The sequence below is a fragment of the Gopherus flavomarginatus genome, chromosome 2 (assembly GCF_025201925.1).
Source record: "Gopherus flavomarginatus isolate rGopFla2 chromosome 2, rGopFla2.mat.asm, whole genome shotgun sequence".
NCBI lineage: Eukaryota > Metazoa > Chordata > Testudines > Testudinidae > Gopherus > Gopherus flavomarginatus.
The window spans coordinates 225302210-225325414 of record NC_066618.1 but is presented as its reverse complement, the minus strand read 5'-3'; the positions used below and the strand labels follow the sequence as shown (position 1 = coordinate 225325414).

General features: G+C 42.8%; 1 protein-coding gene across 4 annotated transcripts in view; it reads left to right on the top strand.

The window, feature by feature from the left end:
- The window catches only part of PRKDC (protein kinase, DNA-activated, catalytic subunit), a 197150-nt gene that overhangs the window by 56638 nt on the left and 117307 nt on the right, over nt 1-23205 (top strand). For all 4 annotated transcript variants that reach the window (XR_007772788.1, XM_050941897.1, XM_050941896.1 and 1 more), the window contains exons 29-40: nt 5505-5604; nt 6483-6616; nt 7137-7391; nt 8316-8542; nt 9487-9695; nt 9883-10015; nt 11534-11692; nt 12174-12377; nt 14404-14589; nt 17724-17828; nt 19363-19530; nt 20443-20570. Coding sequence is in view for 3 of the 4 variants with exons in the window: in XM_050941897.1 (XP_050797854.1) it covers nt 5505-5604; nt 6483-6616; nt 7137-7391; nt 8316-8542; nt 9487-9695; nt 9883-10015; nt 11534-11692; nt 12174-12377; nt 14404-14589; nt 17724-17828; nt 19363-19530; nt 20443-20570 (2008 nt within the window). In the remaining variant the exon portion in view is untranslated. The remainder of the gene's footprint in view (nt 1-5504; nt 5605-6482; nt 6617-7136; nt 7392-8315; nt 8543-9486; nt 9696-9882; nt 10016-11533; nt 11693-12173; nt 12378-14403; nt 14590-17723; nt 17829-19362; nt 19531-20442; nt 20571-23205) is intronic.

Sequence of the window (23205 nt, the reverse complement as noted above, 5' to 3'; positions counted from 1 at the left end):
AGGCCTCAACTGGAATGCTGTGTCCAATTTTGGGCACCACGCTTTGAGAAAGAAGTTAATGAATTGGAGAGAGTCCAGAAGGGAACAACATAAATAAGACCTTAGAAAACATGACCTATGCGAAAAGGTTGAAAGAATTGGGTGTATTTACACTCTGGGGGGATTCTATGCCACTGTGCAATGCAGAATATGCACAGAATTAATATTCTGTACAGAATTTCCTTTTCTCTGTAGAATTGGTGCTGCAGACCTGCTGATTGCCACCAGGGGCTGCTGGACCCAGCAGAGCCCAGCTCTCCAGCTCGCAAATAGAAGACACTGCTGGGGGGAGGAGACAGAGCTAGAGGGTTCCCAGCAGCTGCAGTTCCCAGCATGCCTTGAAGGAAGCAGGTGGCATGGAGGAAATGCCATACAAGCCCAGGACCCAGTATTAGGCTGTTTCTCCCTTTGCATCCCTGGGCTTTGGGAGGGAGAGGATGCGAACGTCTAGACTTGGGGGGGCCCTGTGGCTGGGTGCTGTGAATTCGGGTATCTGAGCTGGGGCAGGGAGGGAGGTACAGCTGAAGTCTGGAGGAAGAGGGTCTGGGTGTCTGGCCTTGCAGCTCAGGGAGGTATGTGTGCAGGTGGCTGGGCTCTGGGAGGGCAGGGGGTACAGAAACAGCAACTGGGCTGTCATATGGGTTTCTTTAAATTTCTGCTTCTGGGGTAATCTTTTTTGTTGTCTGTATTGTTATATACACATTTGCTGACAGGTATTTTGAAATAAATCATCAGAAATATTGAAAGTGATATGATTATATTATGTTATTTGACAAAATATAAAAAATTTTGCAGAATTTTAGAATGTTATGCACAGAATTTTTAGGTGCAGAATTCCCCCCGAGGGTAATATTTAGTCTGGAGAAGAGAAGGGTGGGGGCATAAGTCTTCTCATATGTACACATTTGTTATAAGTAGGACAAGAAGTAATCAGTTTAGTTTGCAGCAAGGGAGATTTATGTTGGATATTAGGGGAGACTTTCAAACTGTAAGGATAGTTGAGCACTGGAGCAGGTTACCTCGGGAGGTTGTGGAATCTCCATCCTTTTGAGGTTTTTAAAAATCCTGGGGGGTGTGTGTGTGTGTGTGTGTGTGTGTGTGTGTGTGTGTACACGTACTAGATGACCTCTTGAGACCCCTTCCAGTCCTACATTTCTATGATTACTGTGACTCCCAGCTGTTTCACAGGCTTACTCTGTGACCTTGAGCAAATTATCATAGAAATGCAAAGCCTGATTATTGTTAGGCATGATCCTGCATGTAATCCTCATGAAAATCCCATAACAGAAATACACATTCCTGCAGCTTAGAGTCTCCCACAATTCTGTTATGTCTGGGCTGCTCTCCTTCACTCTGCAGTTTCTGTAGGTGGTTTGAACTCACAGCACTGCTCGTGCTGGCTACGCCCCTTTCTCTTGCTTGCCGCCAGATCTTCTGCCTCTGCAGCAATAGTCAAGCTGTTTATTTTACTCCTGTCCTTTCCATTTATTAGTTATTCAGCCATTTTGGACATTGACGAGCAGTTTTCTCTTTTTCCGAGCCTCCTCTCCTCCTTTTTGGTTCAGGATCTGAGCAGCATGATGGTCACAGCCACCTGAAGCCTCTGCTGCAGTGTCTCCAAGCTCAGCTCCTCTGCCCCTTTTTAGGCAGTGCAGCCGTGTAAGCACTGGTCTAAATCCAAAAGGATCTAATGCAAGGCAGCTTTCCCAGGCTTAGCTGAAGGTGAATTTTCTGATTATCACAAGATCTCTCTTCTTTGGAGAAAAGTTAGATAAGATAGCAGAAAATGCTGCAAAATCGAAGTAATCCCTTCTCCCTCCACTGAGTGCTCTCAGAAGGAATGCAAATTTGCTTTCAGGTAGAGACGCTCCTTTTGTTCCTGCTCCTCTCAGAAATTTCAGAGGGAGGGTGTGATGGGGGTCGGGGGCAGTCCAGACCAATGACTGGTTGCCCTCTAATTCTGAATTGCCTCATATTGCATTCCGGCTGTAGCTCCCAGCCTGAGATGCTCACAACCAGCCTACTAGCATGCAGGTCACAACCTGAATGTCTGTGTACTGGACAGCCCTGGTTCAGCAGCTCTGACCCCAGCAGACTGTCTGCAGCCTCACTGTGGTTTGCACTAGCTTTTGTTACAGCAAGATGACCCCAACATATACTCCCAGTCCCAAATTTCCCCAAAACCATATGCTCTGTAATGCCCAGCCCTCTCAGACACTTGAGAGACACTGTTTCTCTAAAGCAGGGGTGGCCAACCTGAGCCTGAGAAGGAGCCAGAATTTACCACTGTACATTGCCAAAGAGCCACAGCAATACGTTATCAGCCCCCCATTAGCTCCCCCCAGCACCTCCCACCCACCGGCAGCCCCGTTGATCAGTGTTTCCCCGCACCTCCTGATCAGCTGTTTCGTGGGATGCAGGAGGCTCGGAGGGGGAGGAGCAAGGGCATAGCAGGCTCAAGGGAGGGAGTGGGAAGGGGTGGAGTGAAGGCAGAGCCAGGGGTTGAGCAGTGAGCACCCGCCCTCCCGCCCCGGCACATTGGAAAGTTGGTGCCTGTAGCTCCAGCCCTGGAGTCACTGCCTATACAAGGAGCCGCATATTAATTTCCGGAGCCACAGGTTGGCCACCCTGGCTCTAAAGACTCAAAAGCACATCACAGTTTATTAACTTAACTGAGGTGAGTACACCTTCCCTTTAAACACAGCATTGAATTGGTTTATAGTAAAATTAAGACATTTATTAACAATAGGATTTAGGTTAAGTGTTGCCAGGTAAAAGGAATAAATTTAGAATGGGTTACAAAAAAAACAGAAAATGTGCACCTAAAGGTCTAAAAGAGAGTGTAGTAAGGTACATTCATCGCCTAAGGAGGTTTTTCACCTTATTGAGTTTCCAGAGACTACTATGAGGGTGCAAAAGGCCAGCAATAGCTCAGTGTCTTCAGCTACCAGTCATCTTGGTCTCATGCGCAGGGATCACTTCAAGGGCAAGGTGATACATCTGAATTCTCCAGGTCTTCCTCCTGAAAGTATGAGACCACTCTCATGGGTGCATGATGGATCAGATGCTCAGTTTCCTAACATAATGGACAGCCTCAGAATGTCTGCAAGGGCCCTCCCCCATGTGCCTTCCAGACCCTCTGATTCTTGCAACCAATACCAGTCTGAAGGATTGGGAAACACATTTGGGACCCAAAACCACACAAGGAATTTGGAGCCCAGAAGAAAGTGACCACCGCATCAGTGTCCTGAAGCTCAGACTGGTCATACTAGCCCTACAAAGGTTCCAGAGCCCCTAGAGGGGAATCACTTTCTGGTTCAGTCGGACAATACTACCATGATCACATATATAAACAACCTAGGAGGCATGAGTTGCTCAGTGCTACACACACGAGTGATGGAAGTAATGAGACAAGCAGAATGCTTTCTTCCTTCCCAAGAGTGAGCCATGTGAAAGGAGAGAGGAACTGGAAGGCAGCCTGGTTCAGTAAACACAAAGTCAACACCTTGGACTGGTGCCTGAACTAGGAAGTCTTCAACTTGTTTTCTCAGATATTTGGTCTCCCTTCAGCCAACTTGTTTGCAAACCTCAGGAATACAAAGCAATCAAAATACTTCACCAGCGAAACAGACCCCAACTCGATGGGACTAGGTACCCTGTCACACAGATGGCCATAAGGTTTGCTATATGCCTTCTCATCCTTCCAACTCTTAGGGAAAGTGATCTGAACAATAAAGCTGTAGCCAGCAAAGGTGGCAATGCTTATTCCTGAATGGCCAAAAGGGCCTGTTTTCCAATATGATAGAGGTGAGACTGGAACCACCGTTACAGCTACCGCTGTGACAAGGCATCTTTTTCTAAGATCGTTTTCTCCATCTAGACCCAGATCAGCTACAACTAACAATTGAAAGAGGACCATTAATAACACTCGATCTGTCCTCCAAAGTCATCAAGACATTGCTATTATCTAGGAGAGTCTCTGTGTTAAAGGCTTACTCCTGTATCTGGGCCAAGTTCAGCATTTGATGCCTGGAGCACAGTGTTAGACCCAAGAGATCCAGGGATTCTGGCTATTTTGGACGTCCTCCAAAAGGGTGTGGGTGAAGTGTCTTCTACCCAGTACCATAGCACACCAGGTATCACCCGTCCGCTGTGTTCTATACTCAGGGTCTTTGGGCTCCTTGGCAGAGAACTCCCTACGTATCCAAGTTTCTCAGGGCAGTCAAACTGATCAGGCCAGTTGTCAGGCCAGTCTTCCCTTAACTTTTTGAACTATTTGAACCTCTGACTTCATTGTCGGCATTCTACTGATCACTCAAAACCTGTTTTCTGGTCTCTATTATGTCTGCTTGGTGAGTGTCAGAGTGCTAGCTCTATCTATGCAAGAACCTTACTGCATGTTCTATGATGACAAAGTAGTAATGAGAACTTGGGAATTATTTCTTCCCAAAGTGAACTCTCTTCCATGCTTCAGAGTAGATTATTAATCACTCATTCTGTCCAGGGCCACAGCACCCTCCTGAGACACAGTGGCACGCCTCAGACATCAGAAGAGCACTGAAGATTTACATCAAGTATACAGAATCCATCCAAAGTAGCGAAGGACTGAGTTTCCAAGCTATATATTGCCAGATGGATCAGACTATGCATTGTTGAGGCCTACAAGGCATCTGACATCTCTATTCAGAAGGAATCAAGTCATGCTCCACGAGATCCAGGACAGCCTCGTAGTCCTAACGGGCAAGGGCTTCCACCTCAGACATGTGGAGAGCAGCTCTCTGGTCTTTGGCCAACACCTTATCAGACACTATATAAAGTGGACTTTCTTTTGACTGCAGAAGCTGCATTCTGCATTGAAAGTGCAGCAGGTGGTGACCCAATAATAGTATTGCCTGTTAAGCAATTTTCAATAAGGCGGGGGGGGGGGTTCCCTTCTTATCTCATTCTGTTTTTTCTTTTTCCTCCCTACTTCTGCTTACTGCTCCCCAGACGTAACAGAATTGTGGGAGAAGCTGGGCTGCAGAATGGAAAATTTCTTATTTAGTAATTTTGTTTCTGCCAGCAGCATCTCCCACAGTTCTACCCATCCTGGATGGCTTCACTGTTGAGGATAAGCTTTTCATTTAGATCATTAGCACATAGGCTGTTTGCCTGTTATAAATAGTTATTGAGTTGGCATTGAGTTATTGTTACTAATTGCTTTCCATTAATTTTATGCAGCTTAGAAATGACTTATCTGGCAGCAAGTGGGAGAAGGAGACGTGTTCAGCATGAGAAGTGCTATAACTTGAAACCATCTCCAGAAACTGCAGAGTGGAGGGCAGCATCCCAGACATAATATAATTTTCAGAGACTCAGCTAGAAGAAAGGGAATTATTGGGCCAGGAATTTTCCATTCTTTGTTAACTGGGCCAAACTATTGGCATTTATTCATTGATGAGCACTTCCCTTCTCTTTGATAACAGGTACAGTTCAGCAATGTTGTGATGCCATTGATCATCTAAAGCGCATAATTAAGCACAAAGCATCTTCCCTAAATAAGGCAGAAAAACGGCGAATACCACGGTCAGTTGTTTGAGATTTTGCCTTTCCAAATACTACATCTCAGTTTGTTACATATGGCTCTTGTAAAAATTTCGGGTGATGGGTGTGGACATAGACATATGACTCCCATTAATGCGTAACTGCATCCCCCATATGCTGAAAACGTTCTCCTGAAATGCTCCTTGAACTGACTAGAATAATAGCAGTGCATGATGCTACATGGTGGATCAGAGATTGAGACTCAAAGACTATCTTTGATTCCTGAAACAACTCATTCACCTCCATGGGGAGATGTGAAAGAGACTGGCATAGATTTCCTCACTGTAAACTCTGTGACCCTCTTAGGGGCAGTGTTGGGCAGCCTCTAGAAGGAGCTGCATCCAACCCTTTCTATGCAAAAATATTATGCGTTTGATGGGAATGAGCAGGAAAAAATGAGACTGGATCCTCAGGGCTATTAAATAGTCTTGGATTTCCCTCTTCCAGAGGAGGAGGTAGGAGAAGCTATTTGAGGTTTAATCTCTTTGTTTGTTTGTCTGGAATTGAAGGGGAGAGGAAAGAGAGAGTTGAGTCTTGACATTTTCTTTTCTTTTTCAATCTCCACCACTAATCAAATTGGAGCTCAAATCAGGGAAATAAGTCCAAACTACACCTGTGTAAGACCTTGTATTTGTAGTGTGAATGATTTGACCCATCCAGTCCCTCACCCCTGCCCATCCTTCTTCTAATGAGATAATGGAAAGAGCATCCAAAATTCTTCACTGGATATTTAGATTTGCAAATAAAGCCATATGGCTTCATTAACATGATGGCTGTTATGTTTTTTCCTTGAAACAAAGAAAAGCCTTTGGGCAAATATCAGTAAGAGTTGTTGATTTGTACTCATTATTTTTGTACAGAGGATTTCCAAATGCTAAGTCAGTGTGTCTGTTGGACCTTGTCATGTGGCTGTTGGTACAATGTGGGCGACCCCAGACAGAATGTCGGCATAAATCCATGGAGCTCTTCTATGAGTTTGTTCCTTTGCTACCAGGTACTGTGGGCCATCACATATACCTCCAGTCTCCTGCTTCACATAACTGTGCATTTCTGCTCTCATTTTCTGTGCACTGTCAGTTTTCATTTATTGAATGAAACGTGTTTTGAAATAGGCCCCTTTTAGTATTAAATAAGTACCAAGTAGCTGCAAGTATTTCATTCAATGTAAAAACTGCATTTTTTACCTTGCAAGCTTTCTCCAGCCAGTGTCTCTCAACTCTAACCTGGATAAGACCACCTTTAGGTGCAGGACAACTATTGTAGCCAGCTGTGAGGAGATCCTCAGCTGATGCAGAGCTAGAGGAGTGATGCCTAAGCCACCCTCTTCCTTGCAGTTGACATATGCAGTGTGGCCAAGGGAATCTCTGACTGCTATATTGGCTGTCTCCTCTTCCAGAAAATAAGAGCAACTAATGGAATAGGTTTTTGAGTGTTGAGCTGTGCCCATAATACCCTGCTGAATGCAGCTGTGTATTTACCTAAAGAACATTGATTTCTCTATGCTTCTTTATCAGGAAATCAGTCCCCATCTTTGTGGCTAGGTGATGTTCTAAAGAAACAAGGAATCTCTTTCCTCATCAACAAATTTGAAGGGGGAGGTAATGATGGTGACAATCTCTCTGGAATCCTTTCTCAGCCAACACTGTGTGACATGAAGGAGCCCTTTAGTTTGCGAGCTGTTGTGCAGTGGATGGATATGTTTTTAGCAGCTCTGGACTGCTACAATACATTCATTGAGCAAGGAATGATCAAACCAAATGAAATACTAGGTAGGTGAATCCTGGCTGCAGCTGGGTCAGTATTATCCGTTATATAAGCTCACTCTGAGGGGTTCCTAGCTTCGGCTTATAACACTTGTTTCAAGAATAGATTTGATTTACAGGTTCACAATCAGTTTCAGCCACCTTAAAAGGCCCTGCAGTGCAGCAACCCTACCTCCAGTGAGAAGGTCTGGGCATGATTCCTTCTAAAGCCCATCACCACTCTCATTCACTTACTGTACTTGGAGTTTGCCAGTTAGCAATATGAGGTACTTCCTTCCCTCTCCACTGCTAACCCAGTCATTTGAGTTTGTTGCTTTTCTCATGCTTCAGTCCCACTCAACCTACCGAGCTCAGTACTTGTATTCTGGTGACATGAATACCAACATCTTGTGTAGCCATTAGGCCATTGGGTCTGCATCCAATAAAAGTTTTAAAATTATTCATATGTTTCTAAACAGCATGTTTCCATAGTAGTAAAATGTAATGATGGAGTTAGATACCCATTTGTAAAATACTGGTCTGTATGTGTCAGGGCAAGATACCTAGCTTTATTAAAGTTGTGCAATAAGATTTTTACTAAATGCAGTTATTAGAGGGCCAGATTTTCAAAGATGTGGACTTAGATTTACTTCAATATAATTACATATGCCTGACTTGTGTGCAGAAACCTAATATACACATCCATTAAGAATGCATAGTTCTCTGAAAAGCTATCCCTCATGTCCAAAAGTTAATATTAACAATGTAATTGAAATATGATTTGAAGAAAAAAGCTTGTTTTTTCACAGGTGGGGGAAAGATTTTTACCTTTTCCCCCCATATTTTCATTGTCATTGCATTATGTCAGTCTTCCTCTTTGTGCTGAGTATAAAATGTGTTTTTAGATTTGTGAGGTCACTGTACATTTAAATTTGGTATAATTCCTTCTAGGTACAAAGATGAGGTCTTCATTCCTGAGAGCTGTGGAATTCTTCCTTAAAACTATTGTCTTGCATGATATATCTGCAGCAGAGCGATGCTTTGACACTGGGTCAAAAGGCAATATGTTCAGCCCACAAGAAAGAGAAGAGTATAATTACAGCAAATGCACAATCATAGTCCGAATCATGGCATTTGTCAGCATGATCCTGGAGACCTGCCAACAGGATTTCTGGAAGGTAAGTGTTGAAGCCATTGGCCTGTAGAAGGTGACCTCTGCAGTTGTTGCAATTGTTATTTAAAGTTGTTGTTGTTTAAGCATTGTTGATTTGATGGAGAGTGGGAGACTCATGACTAGCTAGGAGTGGATCATCCTTTGCAGTACCTTGGGCCATTAATCTTAGCTGGTTATTAAGCCCCAGGAAGTGTCCTGCTCTTTGGACATTACTGCTTCAGTAAGCTGAAGGAAACCCTCACTTCATGGATTATTTTGCAATGAGTGATGCAGTTCTAATCAAGAGAAATTAATACAATGTAGATTTTCCAGTCAGGTTGCTTGAATCATCGTCAGCATGACACCCATGGTGATGGTATTCCACACAGGATGTCTTATGTTGTTGAATTTAGGAATTTTTCTAAGTGATCATAGTACAGATAGCGTGAGAGAGACAATGGCTATAGAAATGACTTTGCGCTGTGTTTTTCTTGTTAAATTCCTTTTTGAAGAATGAACGTGCAAGTCTGTCTCTCTGTGTATGTAACGTAATATAAATTGAAGTTTTAATATCTACAGTTTCTTATGAGTTTAAAAAAGGGCATTGCCAAGTCAATTTCTGGGACTACTGGTGCATAACTGGCAGTTGAATAATTTGTTTTAGATGCATAACTTGCAGTCTTTATGTGTGTAGAAGTCTGTAGTATTGCCACGTTATTTGAACACTAAAATAAGCACATATGATGTGCACCTGCATCTTTAAAAATGGTCAGTTATTTTCTATAAATCAGAGTAATTAACAGTACTGAAAATGAGCCATTTTAGAGAGAGAGAGATTAAGATTAACAATTGAATAGCCATATTTCGCTTATTTCAGGCACAGGAAAAATCATGGAAAGCAGAATAGGTCAACAAATAGGATTAAGAATAAAATATCTCAAGCTTCATTTTATCTTTTATTCTTTCTAGTTACTTGAGAAGGAATTGCTTAATGCAAATCTGGTAGAGCTTCTTGTGAGGATCGTGTGTGATCCAGCAAACATAGGCTTTAATACAGCTGATGTACAAGTCATGAAAAATCTCCCAGATGTTTCTGTGAGACTCATAAAAGCTTTGATGAAATCTCCCTATAAAGAATCCTTGGAGCTAAGCATAAAGGAAAGAATAACATCACAAAGGTAAGAGCTCTCTGATAGCCAAAATGTCTAATTTAAAATCAGAACAAGTGCAGTACATAGTGAGAGATGCAAAGTAAATGAAGCTTCCATTGCACAGTTATAGGATGATATCTTTTTTTTTCATGTTATATTGATACACCCACAGGTAATCAATGTTTTTGTTTGTTTTTTTCCTTTTCCTTGTCAGCATCGAGGAGCTTTGCTCTGTTGAGCTGTATAATCCAGATGCTCGTTTTGATCATGTTAGATTAAGCTCCATCTTGTCTGCATGCAGGCAGCTCCACAAGGCTGGCCTGCTTCATTCCACACTTCAATCACAGGTAAATATTGATTCAGAGAATAACAGTTAAGATTTTTCATATAAGAGCTTTTCTGATGTGAAGTCACGGGGAGTTGCTTGTGTAATAAAATGGCAGAATAGGCCTTAGCTAATTCTCAGTTTCCCTGTGATGTAGGTCAATAAATAATATCCTTTTATAGATGAGAATACTCTGGCAGAGAGATTAAGTAACTTGTCCAAAGTAACACTAGGGAGTTGGTGTTGAAACTGGGATTTGAACTCTGGAGTTGCTGGTGCTCAGACTATACCTCACCTAAATAAATTCTTTACATTGCAGTCAATAAATACCAAACACTGGGGTACCAAAACAATAGAAGAGAATGGTGAAAAATCCCTTCATCTATGGTTCTATACAATTGAGTGGTAAATTTGATAATATAGCTAAAAATCTGACCACATGCGTGCACCTTAATGTTCAAAATGGAGGTTATTTCAAGAAAATATCTGCACTTCAAATGGGGTGGTAGATGTTTAATTCCAAAGAGAAGATTAGATTGCAAACAGTAATGATGGGGAAAAAAGAAGAGGAGGATGTGCTTAGTTTTTGACAAAAGTAAAAAAACACCGACTTGATTTATCTTTAAAAGAAGTCCAGGGAAAAGAGTGATTTTTGTGGGTTTGACAATGCAGGCAAACTTTTTACATTTTGAAAACTAACCTATACACTTACAAAATGTCAGAAAAGATTATATCATTAGTTATAACTCAGTTGTGAAGTGGTCAGTAGAAGAAGAAAAATGGTTAAAATGCTATCAGAATGAGACAGAAGAGCATCAGCCCCTCTGCTGGAGCACAGTGTTGAGAAGAGAAATATACAATTGGATTATTGTCTGAGAAGAATATTCTGACAACTGGGAAAAGGTGTCAGAGAAGCACTGATAAGTGTGATATAGGAGATACGTTATTTGAATGTATTGATGTTAAAATGAAGATTTTGGACATACTGGCTAATAAAGATTGGTTTCCTCGATCCTTGAGTGTTGGTAGGCCTGGCCTTTAAAGAGCAAATCTGTTGTCTAAAAAAAAATCAATATAGGTTAGCCTATTAGTACTATGTATGTTGCTTTGCAAGAGACCAGAGTTCAGATTGTGAAGAGGTGAGTTATTCAGCTTCTGGAATAGAAGGGGAGCCTCTTTCCTTACAGTAGGATGCTCCATTGGCTGAACAGATGCAGCACGAGAGGCCTTGTTTAGCCTCTTGAGTCACAGGAAAGTAGGATAGAGGGAAGTTGTACAGATCAAACTTAGCCCTTTATGGAGCCTCCGAGATATTTGTTGGGCTCCCTGTTACCAAGGTTCTGGAATTCATGTCTTAGCCAGTCTCTGTGTCACTGTACGTAAAGAAAGAGAGAAGCAAGATAAGTAGCAGCCATTCAGGATTGACAAAGACTCTGCTATTTGCCGAAGGATGCCACATCTATAATGTAACAGTGTAAATGCATTCATGAAGACTTACGGTAGAAGGCTTCCCCTCCCCACCCTTCTCTGTATCCTCTAGGGTCCGGGGCTCCATTTCACAGTTGGCTCTAAGCTTCTTTCGGTTGTTTATAAAAGCATTGCACCAGGAGATGAGAAGGAATCTCTTCCATCATTGGACATCAGCAGCAAGCGACTGGCTGATGGACTCCTGCAGCTGGCCTTTGCTTTTGGTGGCCAGGTAGGAGGATCATCTCTTCTGATGTACTGTCTCCAAGGCCATTTCTGTAGTACTGGGTTCTGGAATGTTTCCTGTTCTGATAGTTAATCTTATCTGTGCTATCTTCAGGAACATTGTAGAAGAAACTGGTCCATTTTTCTGTAACATGTATTTTTGAGACAGAAAATTGTATGTATACAGTGTGCTGTATTTATGAAGTTCCCTCAACACTTTGAATCCAAAAGCCAGAGTTTGTCCGTTGTTGAGTGCCAGTGGCAAAGGCAAATCATGGATTCTTTAGTAGGGGAAATATCCTGATACTATTCTGGGGGTTGTGCTTTTTTCCTTAAGTTTTAACATTTGTTTTTGTGTTATAAGTATATGTACAACTATTTGAGAAGGTAGCTTTAAAAGAGTTTCTCTTGATTTTGTAGAAGACTAGTGACACTTAGTGATTTCAGTACCTCCGGACTGACCTCTCTTCTTGTGCCAATTCCCACAGTGTGAGGAGCTGGTAAGTCTCCTGTTGAACACAGTGATGCTGTCTGTGCCACTATCAGGAACATCACAGAGGAGTCTGATCAGCTTCTCCCACGGAGAGTATTTCTACAGTTTGTTCTCAGAAACCATTAATCGAGAACTGCTGAAAGACCTGGATGTGGCCATACTTCAGCTTATGAAATCATCTGTGGACAGCCCCAAAATGGTATTGGACCTTTTCTTCAAAAGGACAGTCAGTTGAAAATATCATACCCTCTCTAGTTACAAGAAACACCTAAGATAACTATAAATGAAAGATAAGGGTTGAGGGGGTGGGGTGTTAAATTTTTCTTTTTTCAGTGTTTCACTTTATTGTGGAGTTTTTTTTGTTGTAATGTTGATACTTATTGATACTGCCTACCTCATGCACCATAGCAAGATGGCATAATTCCCATGCACTGCACTCTCACCTTCATGCTCTTTTCCAGTCCCCGATAAAGGATGTCTGCTAGTTAAAGAGGGTTTACCAGTAATACAGCAGCAGAGCTGATGTTTCTAAGATTGGGCTCAAGATGCCTGATAAGGGCTAGGGACAGCAGAAGCCCATGGAAGGTGGGGATCTGCCTTCTTGGTCCAGATAGGGGTCCAGAGAATGTAATGACTGAAACCTGAGGAATTGTGGCCTCTGTCTGGGATCAAGGAGACAGGTGATTTTTCTTTTTTAGGGACTCCTCTACAGGTCCCTGGAAAGAATTTAGAAGTTGGAAGGCATTTTTTCAAAATTGCTGTTAAAGAGCCCAGCAGAGAGTTATCAGAGCAGAGGGGTCAAACGTGTTTGCCAGTGTTGCTTTTGAGCCCACACACTCTCTTGCAGAAAAAATTCAGCAAGGAAGAAGATACCCCACTTAAAAATTAATCAAAGGAATTTAAAAAAATAATCTGGACATGCCATTTAAAAGATGATTTTTCTCAGACAATTTTTAAAATAATCAAGCTGGTGGTATCACTTTAAATAGGTTCCACTGTCATTAAAGCTGATGTAAGCAGCAAAGAAATGATTTGTTTTAAAAGTCTGGCACTTGCATATTGATTCTCCAATTTGTTGTGTGCGCAGAGCCATAATAGCTGTTAATCTGAAAACTGGATCTCTCGTATCTAGTAGATTCCTAAATATTCGTATTCACACAGTTGTAGCTGGCAGTTAATGTTCTCTATAACACCTGCTTTTTAAATTCTCCACTTTTTATTTTTGAAAACTTCTTGTGGCTGGTTCATGCGCTAGAGGTTAGGGAGGCATGGTCAATTATTTTCCAAAACCACATTCCCTCCTCCTCCGTTATCTCGTTAGAACTTGAAGATTTCTTTTTCAGATTAGTGAGATTTTTCTTTTACAGTCTTATGTCCTCGCTTTTGAGGATTTGGGAAGAAAAATACCTATAGTTGAACAGTGGTATTCTAAACCTGGTGGAATCCAAATATGATGATTATGTAGTCAAAAGTGCAAGTAATCCTTGCAGAGCAGGATGCAGAGTTCAGGTATAGTACATAGTGATTTTGTTTTATGCTCTGATCACTCCATTTAGAAGAATTCTCTGTTTATGAAAACTGTGATCCCATCCTGTTACACTCTGTCTTCGATTGCAAAATTGAGAGGGAAGAGCAAAAAATGCTTGCCTGTTACCATGTGTGATACACCTTTATTCTTGGCTTCTCTGTGTACTTGCCAACAGAGATGCATTTTGATTTTATTTTTAGATGTTACTTAGGTCCATTCTAGATACTATTTTAAAATAAGAATTGGAGTTTATTAGGTTACTGTATCTGTCTCACTCAGACATACTCCCTTTTCCCATGTTCACACAAACTTTAATAAGCATGAGACAGAACTGTTGCACCATGCATAGAATAAAAGAGGAATGAATATAAGAGCAATTTGAAGTATTTGCTTTTGATTGCTTTTGATCGTTAATGCTAGTATGTCCTTGTGGAAAATTGAAGTTAACACTACTACTTAATGCATGAAACTAATCCTTAGTTGATTTAATATTTTAGGCTCAGATTTTCAATATCACCTAGAAAATTTGGACCCAGTTCCCATTAAAAATTATGGAAATTGGCTGTCCAAGTCTCTCAAACTAGTAATGCTTATTGTATGTAATCATCCATCCCAGTTACCAAGTATCATGATTACACTGAATTAAATGTTGTTACCATATGGAATACATGGAATTTTTATTTTGTCTTCATTTCAGGTGGGTACCATCCTGAATGGTATGTTAGATCAAAGCTTTAGAGAGCGTGCTGTACGCAAGCAGCAAGGAATGAAGTTGGTGACGGCAGTACTGAGGAACTGGATGAGACTTGACAGCTGGTGGGCCAAAGATTCTGCTCCAGAGAGTAAAATGGCTGTTTTGACACTGTTGGCTAAAGTTCTGCAGGTATATATTGTGTTTGGTAAAGTTAAAGCCACTTTAACAGCAATCTGTGAGAGCACTCCACATCTTGGAAGAGTGGCAGTGTTAGTTTTTGAAGGTTTGTTTGTTTATTTTTGTTTTATTACTTTTATTGCTAGTTGGAGAATGTCAGTGTTTTCTGAATAATGAATGCTAAGTATTTAAAAAAAAACAAGCAAGCAGGTTTTGGCAGGCAGAACTCTTGATTTCACTTTCCCATTTTTACACCTGTGTCTGATGTTTTAGCTCTTCTCCTTAATAACAAGAGTTGCCAATGGAAGGAGTAATCTTTGGGAAGCAAGCAGCCCCTGACGAGGTACTGTCTGTCTCATTGGCAGCCAGACAGTTCTTTTTGGAGTGGCTGTCCCTAGACCAAACCATTTCAGAAAATCATTCTGTCTGGAAGAACGTCAGCTTCTTTGCCTTTGTATTCCCTCACCTATTTGAGGCCTGGTCTACACTACGCGTTTAAACTGATTTTAGTAGCGTTAAACCGATTTAACCCTGCACCAGTCCACACAACGAGGCCCTTTATATCGATATAAAGGGCTCTTAAAACCGGTTTCTGTATTCCTCCCCGACGAGAGGAGTAGCGCTGAAATCGGTATTACCATATTGGATTAGGGTTAGTATGGCTACAAATCGACAGTATTGGCCTTCTGGGCGGTATCCCACAGTGCACCATTGTGACTGCTCTGGAAAGCAATCTGAACTCAGATGCACTGGCCAGGTAGACAGGAAAAGCCCCACGAACTTTTGAATTTCATTTCCTGTTTGCCCAGCATGGAGCTCTGATCAGCACAGGTGGCGATGCAGTCCCAAATCCAAAAAGAGCTCCAGCATGGACCGTACGGGAGATACTGGATCTGACTGCTGTATGGGGAGACAAATCTGTTCTATCAGAGCTCCGTTACAGAAGACGAAATGCCAAAGCATTTGAAAAAAATCTCCAGGCTATGATACAGAGTCCACAGCACAGTGCTGTGTGACAAGCGTAACGGAAAGCCAAAGAATCAAATGGATGCTCATGGAGGGAGGAAGGGGAGACTGAGGACTCCTGCTATCCCACAGTCCCTGCAGTCTCCGAAAAGCATTTGGATTCTTGGCTGAGCTCCCAATGCCTGTAGGGTCAAACACATTGTCCGGGGTGGTTCAGGATATATCTCGTCAATTTACTCCCCGCTCCCCCGTGAAAGAAAAGGGGAAAAAAATCATTTTTTGACTTTTTTCAATGTCACTGTATGTCTACTGCATGCTACTGGTAGACGCGGTGCTGGGGCACTGAACAGCAGCATCCTCTCCCCTCCCTTCCCCGGTGGCAGATGGTACAGTGCAGTAGGACTGGTAGCCGTCCTCGTCATCATCCCGTGAGTGCTTCTGGCTGGCCTCAGGTGAGGTTGGCCGGGGGCGCCTGGGTAAAAATAGGAATGACTCCTGGTTATTCCTGGCAGATGGTACAGAACGGCTGGTAACCGTCCTCATCATAGCAACTGGGGCCTGAACTCCATCAGCCCCCCTTTTCGCCCCCTTTCATCTTTAAAGAAAAGATTCTGTAGTGTCTGGACTATCATAGCAGCGGGATGCTGGGCTTCTCTCCCCTCCACCATTTAATGTCCTGCCTGGACTATCATAGCAGCTGGAGGCTGACTCCCTCTCATTTTATCTCACTAAAAAGTCAGTGTTTCTTATTCCTGCATTCTTTATTACTTCATCACACAAATGAGGGGGACACTGCCATGGTAGCCCAGGAAGGTTGGGGGAGGAGGGAAGCAATGAGTAGGGTTGTTACAGGGGCACCCCTAGAATGGCATGCAGCTCATCATTTCTGCGGGATCTGACATGGAGCGGCTGTGCTCTCTGGTTCTCTGGTACACTGGTTCTCTAGTACACTTGCCCCATATTCTAGGCAGGACTGACTCTATTTTTAGATAAACCATAAAGGAGGGAATGACCTGGGGGATCATTCCCATTTTTGTCTTTGCGCCCGCGGCCGACCTCAGCAAAGGTCAGCCAGGAGCACCCATGACAGCAGCAGATGGTACAGAATGACTGATAACCGTCATCTCATCGCCAATTTACAATGGCACAGCAGACGGTACAGAACGACTGGGAACAGTCTGCTACCTTGCAAAGGCAAATGAATGCTACTGTGTAGCGCTGCAGTACCGCCTCTGTCAGTGGCATCCAGTACACATACGATGACAGTGACAAAAGGCAAAATGGGCTCCATGGTTGCCATGCTGTGGCATCTGGCAGGGCAATCCAGGGAAAAAGGGCACGAAATGATTGTCTGCCGTTGCTTTCACAGAGGAAGGAATGAGTGACGACATTTACCCAGAATCACTGGCGACACTGTTTTTGCACCAGCATGCACTGGGATCTCAACCCAGAATTCCAAGGGGCGAGGGAGACTGCGGGAACTATGGGATAGCTACGGGATAGCTACCCACAGTGCAACGCTCCGGAAATCGACGCTAGCCTTGGACCATGGACACACACCACCGAATTAATGTGCTCAGTGTGGCCGCATGCACTCGACTTTATACAATCTGTTTTACAAAACCGATTTATGTAAAATCAGAATACTCCTATAGTGTAGACGTACCCTGAGATGCTCTTCCTCAGCTCATATCTTGAAGACAGAGCTTTTTTGACCACTTGTAAACCCATGGAAAATATCTAGGGAAAGAATCAGGATGATCTCCCCTATTCATCTTTTATTTTCTTTATTTTCATTCTGCAGCGGCTTGAAGTTTATTACTGGAAGGTGTGTTTGAAAATATACAAAGTGGATTATCCTAATGGTTTAGCTGGTAATAGTGCAATGATCATAGGAGACCTACTTTTGGGAGGGGGCTTAATATTGTTTTTCATTGGCCAGAAAAGGTCACAACACATGATTCCCAACATTGTGATAGGTGGGAACTTTTGGATCCATGCCAAGAACACATGTAAAACCCAAACCATCATATGCACATCTGCTGTCTCATGACATTAATATCGGAAATGAATGATTCTTATGAAACTCTGAGCAAAAATCATGGAAACTGTGTTTAACACAGAGATTTTTTATATATTAAATATTTTTATAAGTTTTTAATAATTTTTTTTCTCTCTAGATTGACTCCTCAGTGTCTTTTAATACAAATCATGAGGCTTTCTCTGCTGTTTTTAATACATATACCAGCCTACTTCTTGATGAGAATTTAGGTCTAAATCTAAAGGTAAGTTGTATTTTGTTTTATTTTCTCCCAAGTTTGAATGCTAACACTACTCGTGGATTAAAAAAACAGTTTTAATTGGGTTACGTCACTAAGGGTACCTTTCTCTTGCTTTTCATAATAACATAACAAATGTCCTTTTCTTCCTTGCCTTCCCGTAGATCAGCAAGCTAAAAATAACAAATTAATGTCATAGTTTTTAAATGGTACATTTTTCTCAATCTTCCTTGTTTTTCCTTCTCTTTTTGATCATGTAGTTTTAGGAAAAGTCAATAATATGGAGATACAGATGTAATTATAAACTCACTTAAAAATGTAAGAGGAATATAGCTTGATCAGGGATGCTATTTCACTTTTGAACACTATCTGTAGGGATTGAACCTGGGACCTTTCTATATAGAAGTATTAGCTTCCTACTTCTTGAGCTAAATACCAAACTCATAAACTTCTATATATAGCCTAAGCACTAGAGTGGGGACACAGAAGCACACTGTGTTAGCATGAGGTACAAAAAATGCTGGACTGAGAGTTCTGGCATCTTACGTTTTCTGCCTACAGAAGTAGTACAGTATGGTTACTGCCAATGTTCCCTTGAATTTTTTTACATCCACATGCAGAATGAATTTTGTTATGTGCACCAATATGGAGGTGATGTGTAGTGAGGGTGGGGCTGAGGGGTTCGGAGTGTGGGAGGGGACTCAGGGCTGGAGCAGAGGTTGAGGTGTGGGCTCTGGGATGAGGGATTTGGAGTGCAGGCTGCTGCAGGGAAAGAGGATTTCCCCCAGCTCTCTCCCTGCCGGCAGCAGCTCGAGGGGAGAGGCACCTCTCCCCTCCGGCAGTTCTGCACACCCCAACTTTCTCCTCTCTAGTGCTCTGTGACTGCGTACCTGCCAGCCGTGCTGCTTAGAAGGAATTTAGCTTACTGCCCTAGTATATGGAGATATACTTATCTCATAAAACTGGAAGGGGCCCCGAAAGGTCATTGAGTCCAACCCCCTGCCTTTATTGTACTGATTTTGCCCCAGATCCCTAAGTGGCCCCCTCAAGGACTGAATTCACAATCCTGGGTTTAGCAGGCCAGTGCTCAAACCGCTGAGCTATCCCTTCCCCCTGCTAATGTGAGTCTGCCCTGAATTAGGCAGATTAATCTGGTGATTGCCTGTATGTTCGTATTCAATTGAACTTAGACTTTCTGCTGTAGCTACTAAGAAGGGTATCAGTTAGTGCATCAGTAGTGGTGTTTTTCTGTGCTAGTAGACACTTGTTCACTAGAAAATGGACTGAGACTTATTCATTGTGTACGTCAACTGTGAAATATCCATTGGAGGATAATTTTTGGTCCTCTCTGACCAGGGCTTGATTTTGGACCAGCAGCTTACAGGATAGAAGGCTACATATTAACTCATTACCAAGTAGCTGAGCTATCCACTCACCGAACTCTGCTACTGAGGAATAACTTGTAGTTTTTTCAATCTGATCCATAATTGGATGGTGAAAAAGTTTTTTTCTAATTTGGAATAACCTCTATTTACTTCAGAGTCAAGCAGTGATTATTCTTCCATTCTTCACTAATCTGACCGGAGAAAGGATTAGTGAGCTTAAGAATGCTCTTGACCAACTTGTGGCTTTCAATTTCCCCATGAAGTCTGATGAGTTTCCCAAGGGAACCTTAAGGCACAATAACTATGTGGACTGCACTAAAAAGGTCAGTACTTGAGTATGTCTAAAATATATATTTTAAAAACATTAAGTGAATTTGTATGCAGAAACAATGTAGTTTATCAGTATGTTTGTCATCTTTGAGATGACAGGATTGTTTTCTCTAAATCATTATTTAGTTCACCAATTTATCTTAATTTATTCCTTTAAATTGGTGATTCCAAACATCTGAAATTAAGAATATAAATACAAGGTCCTGTTCTGCAAACCTTTACCCTTGTGAACAATCCTTATTCATACAAGTAGCCCTCTTGACCTCTGTGGGATGACTCACAGGAGTAAGGTTTAAAGGATAGGGCCCATGGTAATTCAATATGAAAAAAAGTCATATTTAAGCTAATACAGTTATGAGATTACTTTCTTTAAGAATATGTTGTGTCTGTATTAAGACAGAGCTAAATTGTATTCTCCATGGTCTAGACTGTGACTATTGAACCACATCCCTCTATAGGGGAGGTGCAGTGCAGAAAGGAATAATGGAGAGGCACAATCTCTTCTCAGGCTGCTTCTTCCACACATGGTAGTGAGCGTTTTGTCCATCCATCAATAAAGTGGAGCAAATAGCTGTCCCCAGTGTAGTAGTTCCATCCATAACCTTACCTCCAAAGTGCAGGAAACATATGGAATTCTCTTGAATTAAGAGGGCTCCCTGACAGCTGCCACATTCCCCTACTCCTCAAAGGAAGAGGCTTTCTTTATCACTGTTGACTTTTTTGAGGTTAGGGGTCGGGGTGGAGAGATTCTCTTTCCTGACAAATGAAAGTATATGAAATAAAAATACTCTCTTGAGCATGGTCCAGCAGCATCTGCTGCTGACCATTGTTAGAGATAGGATAGCAGATCTGATGGACCATTGGTGTGATCCAGTATGGACAACTCTTGTATTCCTTTTTTCCAGTTTCTAGATGCACTAGAATTATCTCAGAGTCCAATGTTGTTACAATTGATGACAGAAATCCTCTGTAGGGACCACAGACACTTTATGGAGGACTTGTTTCAAACCAGTTTCAAAAGAATTTCCAGAAGGTGAGCTTGGGCTGTCATTTTTTGTTTTTCTGTGAAGCTTTACCTTGTTAATAGATGCTGGACAGTAATCAAGTCCTGTCATGCAGACCATTACAGTTATGAGCATTATATTTCCAGCTGTACTTTTGAGGAGAGAACTTGTCAATTTCTTCCTGATCTCTCTTGAGCAATAACATTTCCTCCTGAAATTCTCCCAAAATATTTGAACCAATATTTCCTGTAAAACACCAAGTAAATGAGGTTCTGATTTCCATAACACTTCATGTATCTGGAAAAGTTTGCAACGCCTTCACAGCTCAGCATATGTCTTCACTACCAGCCGTATCGGCGGGTAGCAATCGATTTCTCTGGGATCGATATATCGCATCTCATCTAGACGCAATATATCGATCCCCGAATGAGCTCCTGTCGACTCCAGAACTCCACCAACGCGAACGGCGGTAGTGGAGTCGACAGGCGGAGCCACGGACGTCGATCCTGCGGTGTGAGGATGGTAGGTAACTTGATCTAAGGGTATGTCTACACTATGGGATTATTCCGATTTTACATAAACCGGTTTTGTAAAACAGATTGTATAAAGTTGAGTGCATGCGGCCACACTGAGCACATTAATTCGGTGGTGTGTGTCCATGGTCCGAGGCTAGCGTCGATTTCCGGAGCGTTGCACTGTGGGTAGCTATTCTGTAGCTATCCCATAGTTCCCGCAGTCTCCCCCACCCCTTGGAATTCTGGGTTGAGATCCCAGTGCCTGATGGGGCAAAAATCATTGTCGCAGGTGGTTCTGGATAAATGTCGTCACTCATTCCTTCCTCTGGGAAAACAACGGCAGACAATCATTTCGTGCCCTTTTTCCCTGGATTGCCCTGCCAGATGCCATAGCACGGCAACCATGGAGCCCGTTCAGCTTTTTTTTAACTGTCACCGTATATGTACTGGATGCCGCTGACAGAGGTGATACTGCAGCGCTACACAGCAGCATTTGTTTGCTTTTGCATGATAGCAGAGATGGTTATCAGTCGTTCTGTACCGTCTGCTGTGCCATTGTAAATTGGCAATGAGATGACAGTTATCTGTCATTCTGTACCATCTGCTGCTGTCATGGGTGCGCCCCCAGCCAATCTCAGCCAGGGGCAAAGACAAAAATGGGAATGACTCCCCGAGTCAATCCCTCCTTTATGATATCTAAAAATAGAGTCAGTCCTGCCTAGAATATGGGGCAAGTGTACTAGAGAACCAGTGTACCAGAGAGCACAGCTGCTCCATGTCAGATTCTGCAGAAATGATGAGCTGCATGCCATTCACGGGGGGTGCCCCTGCAACAATCCCACCCGTTGCTTCCCTCCTCCCCCAACCTTCCTGGGCTACTGTGGCAATGTCCCCCTCATTTGTGTGATGAAGTAATAAAGAATGCAGGAATAAGAAACACTGACTTTTTTTAGTGAGATAAAATGAGAGGGAGTCAGCCTCCAGCTGCTACGATAGTCCAAGCAGTACAGAATCTTTTCTTTACACATGAAAGGGAGGGGGCTGATGGAGCTCAGCCCCCAATTGCTATGATGAGGACGGTTACCAGCCGTTCTGTACCATCTACTGGGAATGACCGGGAATCCTTCGTTCCTAAAAATGACCACTTCATTTCTATTTTTACCCAGGCGTCCCTGGCTGGCCTCACCTGAGGCCAGCCAGGAGCACTCACGGGCTCATGACGAGGATGGCTATCGGTCCTACTGCACTGTATCATCTGCGACTGGGAAGGGGAGGAGAGAGGATGCTACTGTTTACTGCTGCAGCACCCTGTCTACCAGCAGCATGCAGTATACATTGGGTGTCATAAAAAAGTCAAAAAACGATTTCCCCCCCTATTCTATCACAAAGGGGGAGGGGGAGTAAATTGACAAGATATATCCTGAACCACCCCGGACAATGTGTTTGACCCTACAGGCATTGGGAGCTCAGCCAAGAATGCAAATACTTTTCGGAGACTGCGGGGACTGTGGGATAGCTGGAGTCCTTGGTACCCCCTCCCTCCCTCTATGAGTGTCCATTTGATTCTTTGGCTTTCCGTTACGCATGTCACGCAGCACTGTGCTGTGGACTCTGTATCATAGCCTGGAGATTTTTTTCAAATGCTTTGGCATTTCGTCTTCTGTAACGGAGCTCTGATAGAACAGATTTGTCTCCCCATACAGCGATCAGATCCAGTATCTCCCGTACAGTCCATGCTGGAGTTCTTTTTGAATTTGGGACTGCATCGACACCCGTGCTGATCAGAGCTCCAAGCTGGACAAACAGGAAATGAAATTCAAAAGTTCGCGGGGCTTTTCCTGTCTACCTGGCCAGTGTGTCTGAGTTCGGATTGCTGTCCAGAGCGGTCACAGTGGTGCACTGTGGGATACTGCCCGGAGACCAATACCATTGATTTGCAGCCACACTAACCCTAATCCAATATGGTAATACCGATTTTAGTGCTACTTCTCTCGTCGGGGAGGAGTACAGAAACCGATTTAAAGAGCCCCTTATATCGATATAAAGGTCCTCGTTGTGTGGACGGGTACAGCGTTAAATCGGTTTAATGCTGCTAAAGTAGGTTTAAACGCGTAGTGTAGACTAGGCCTAAGATACTTCGACTTCAGCT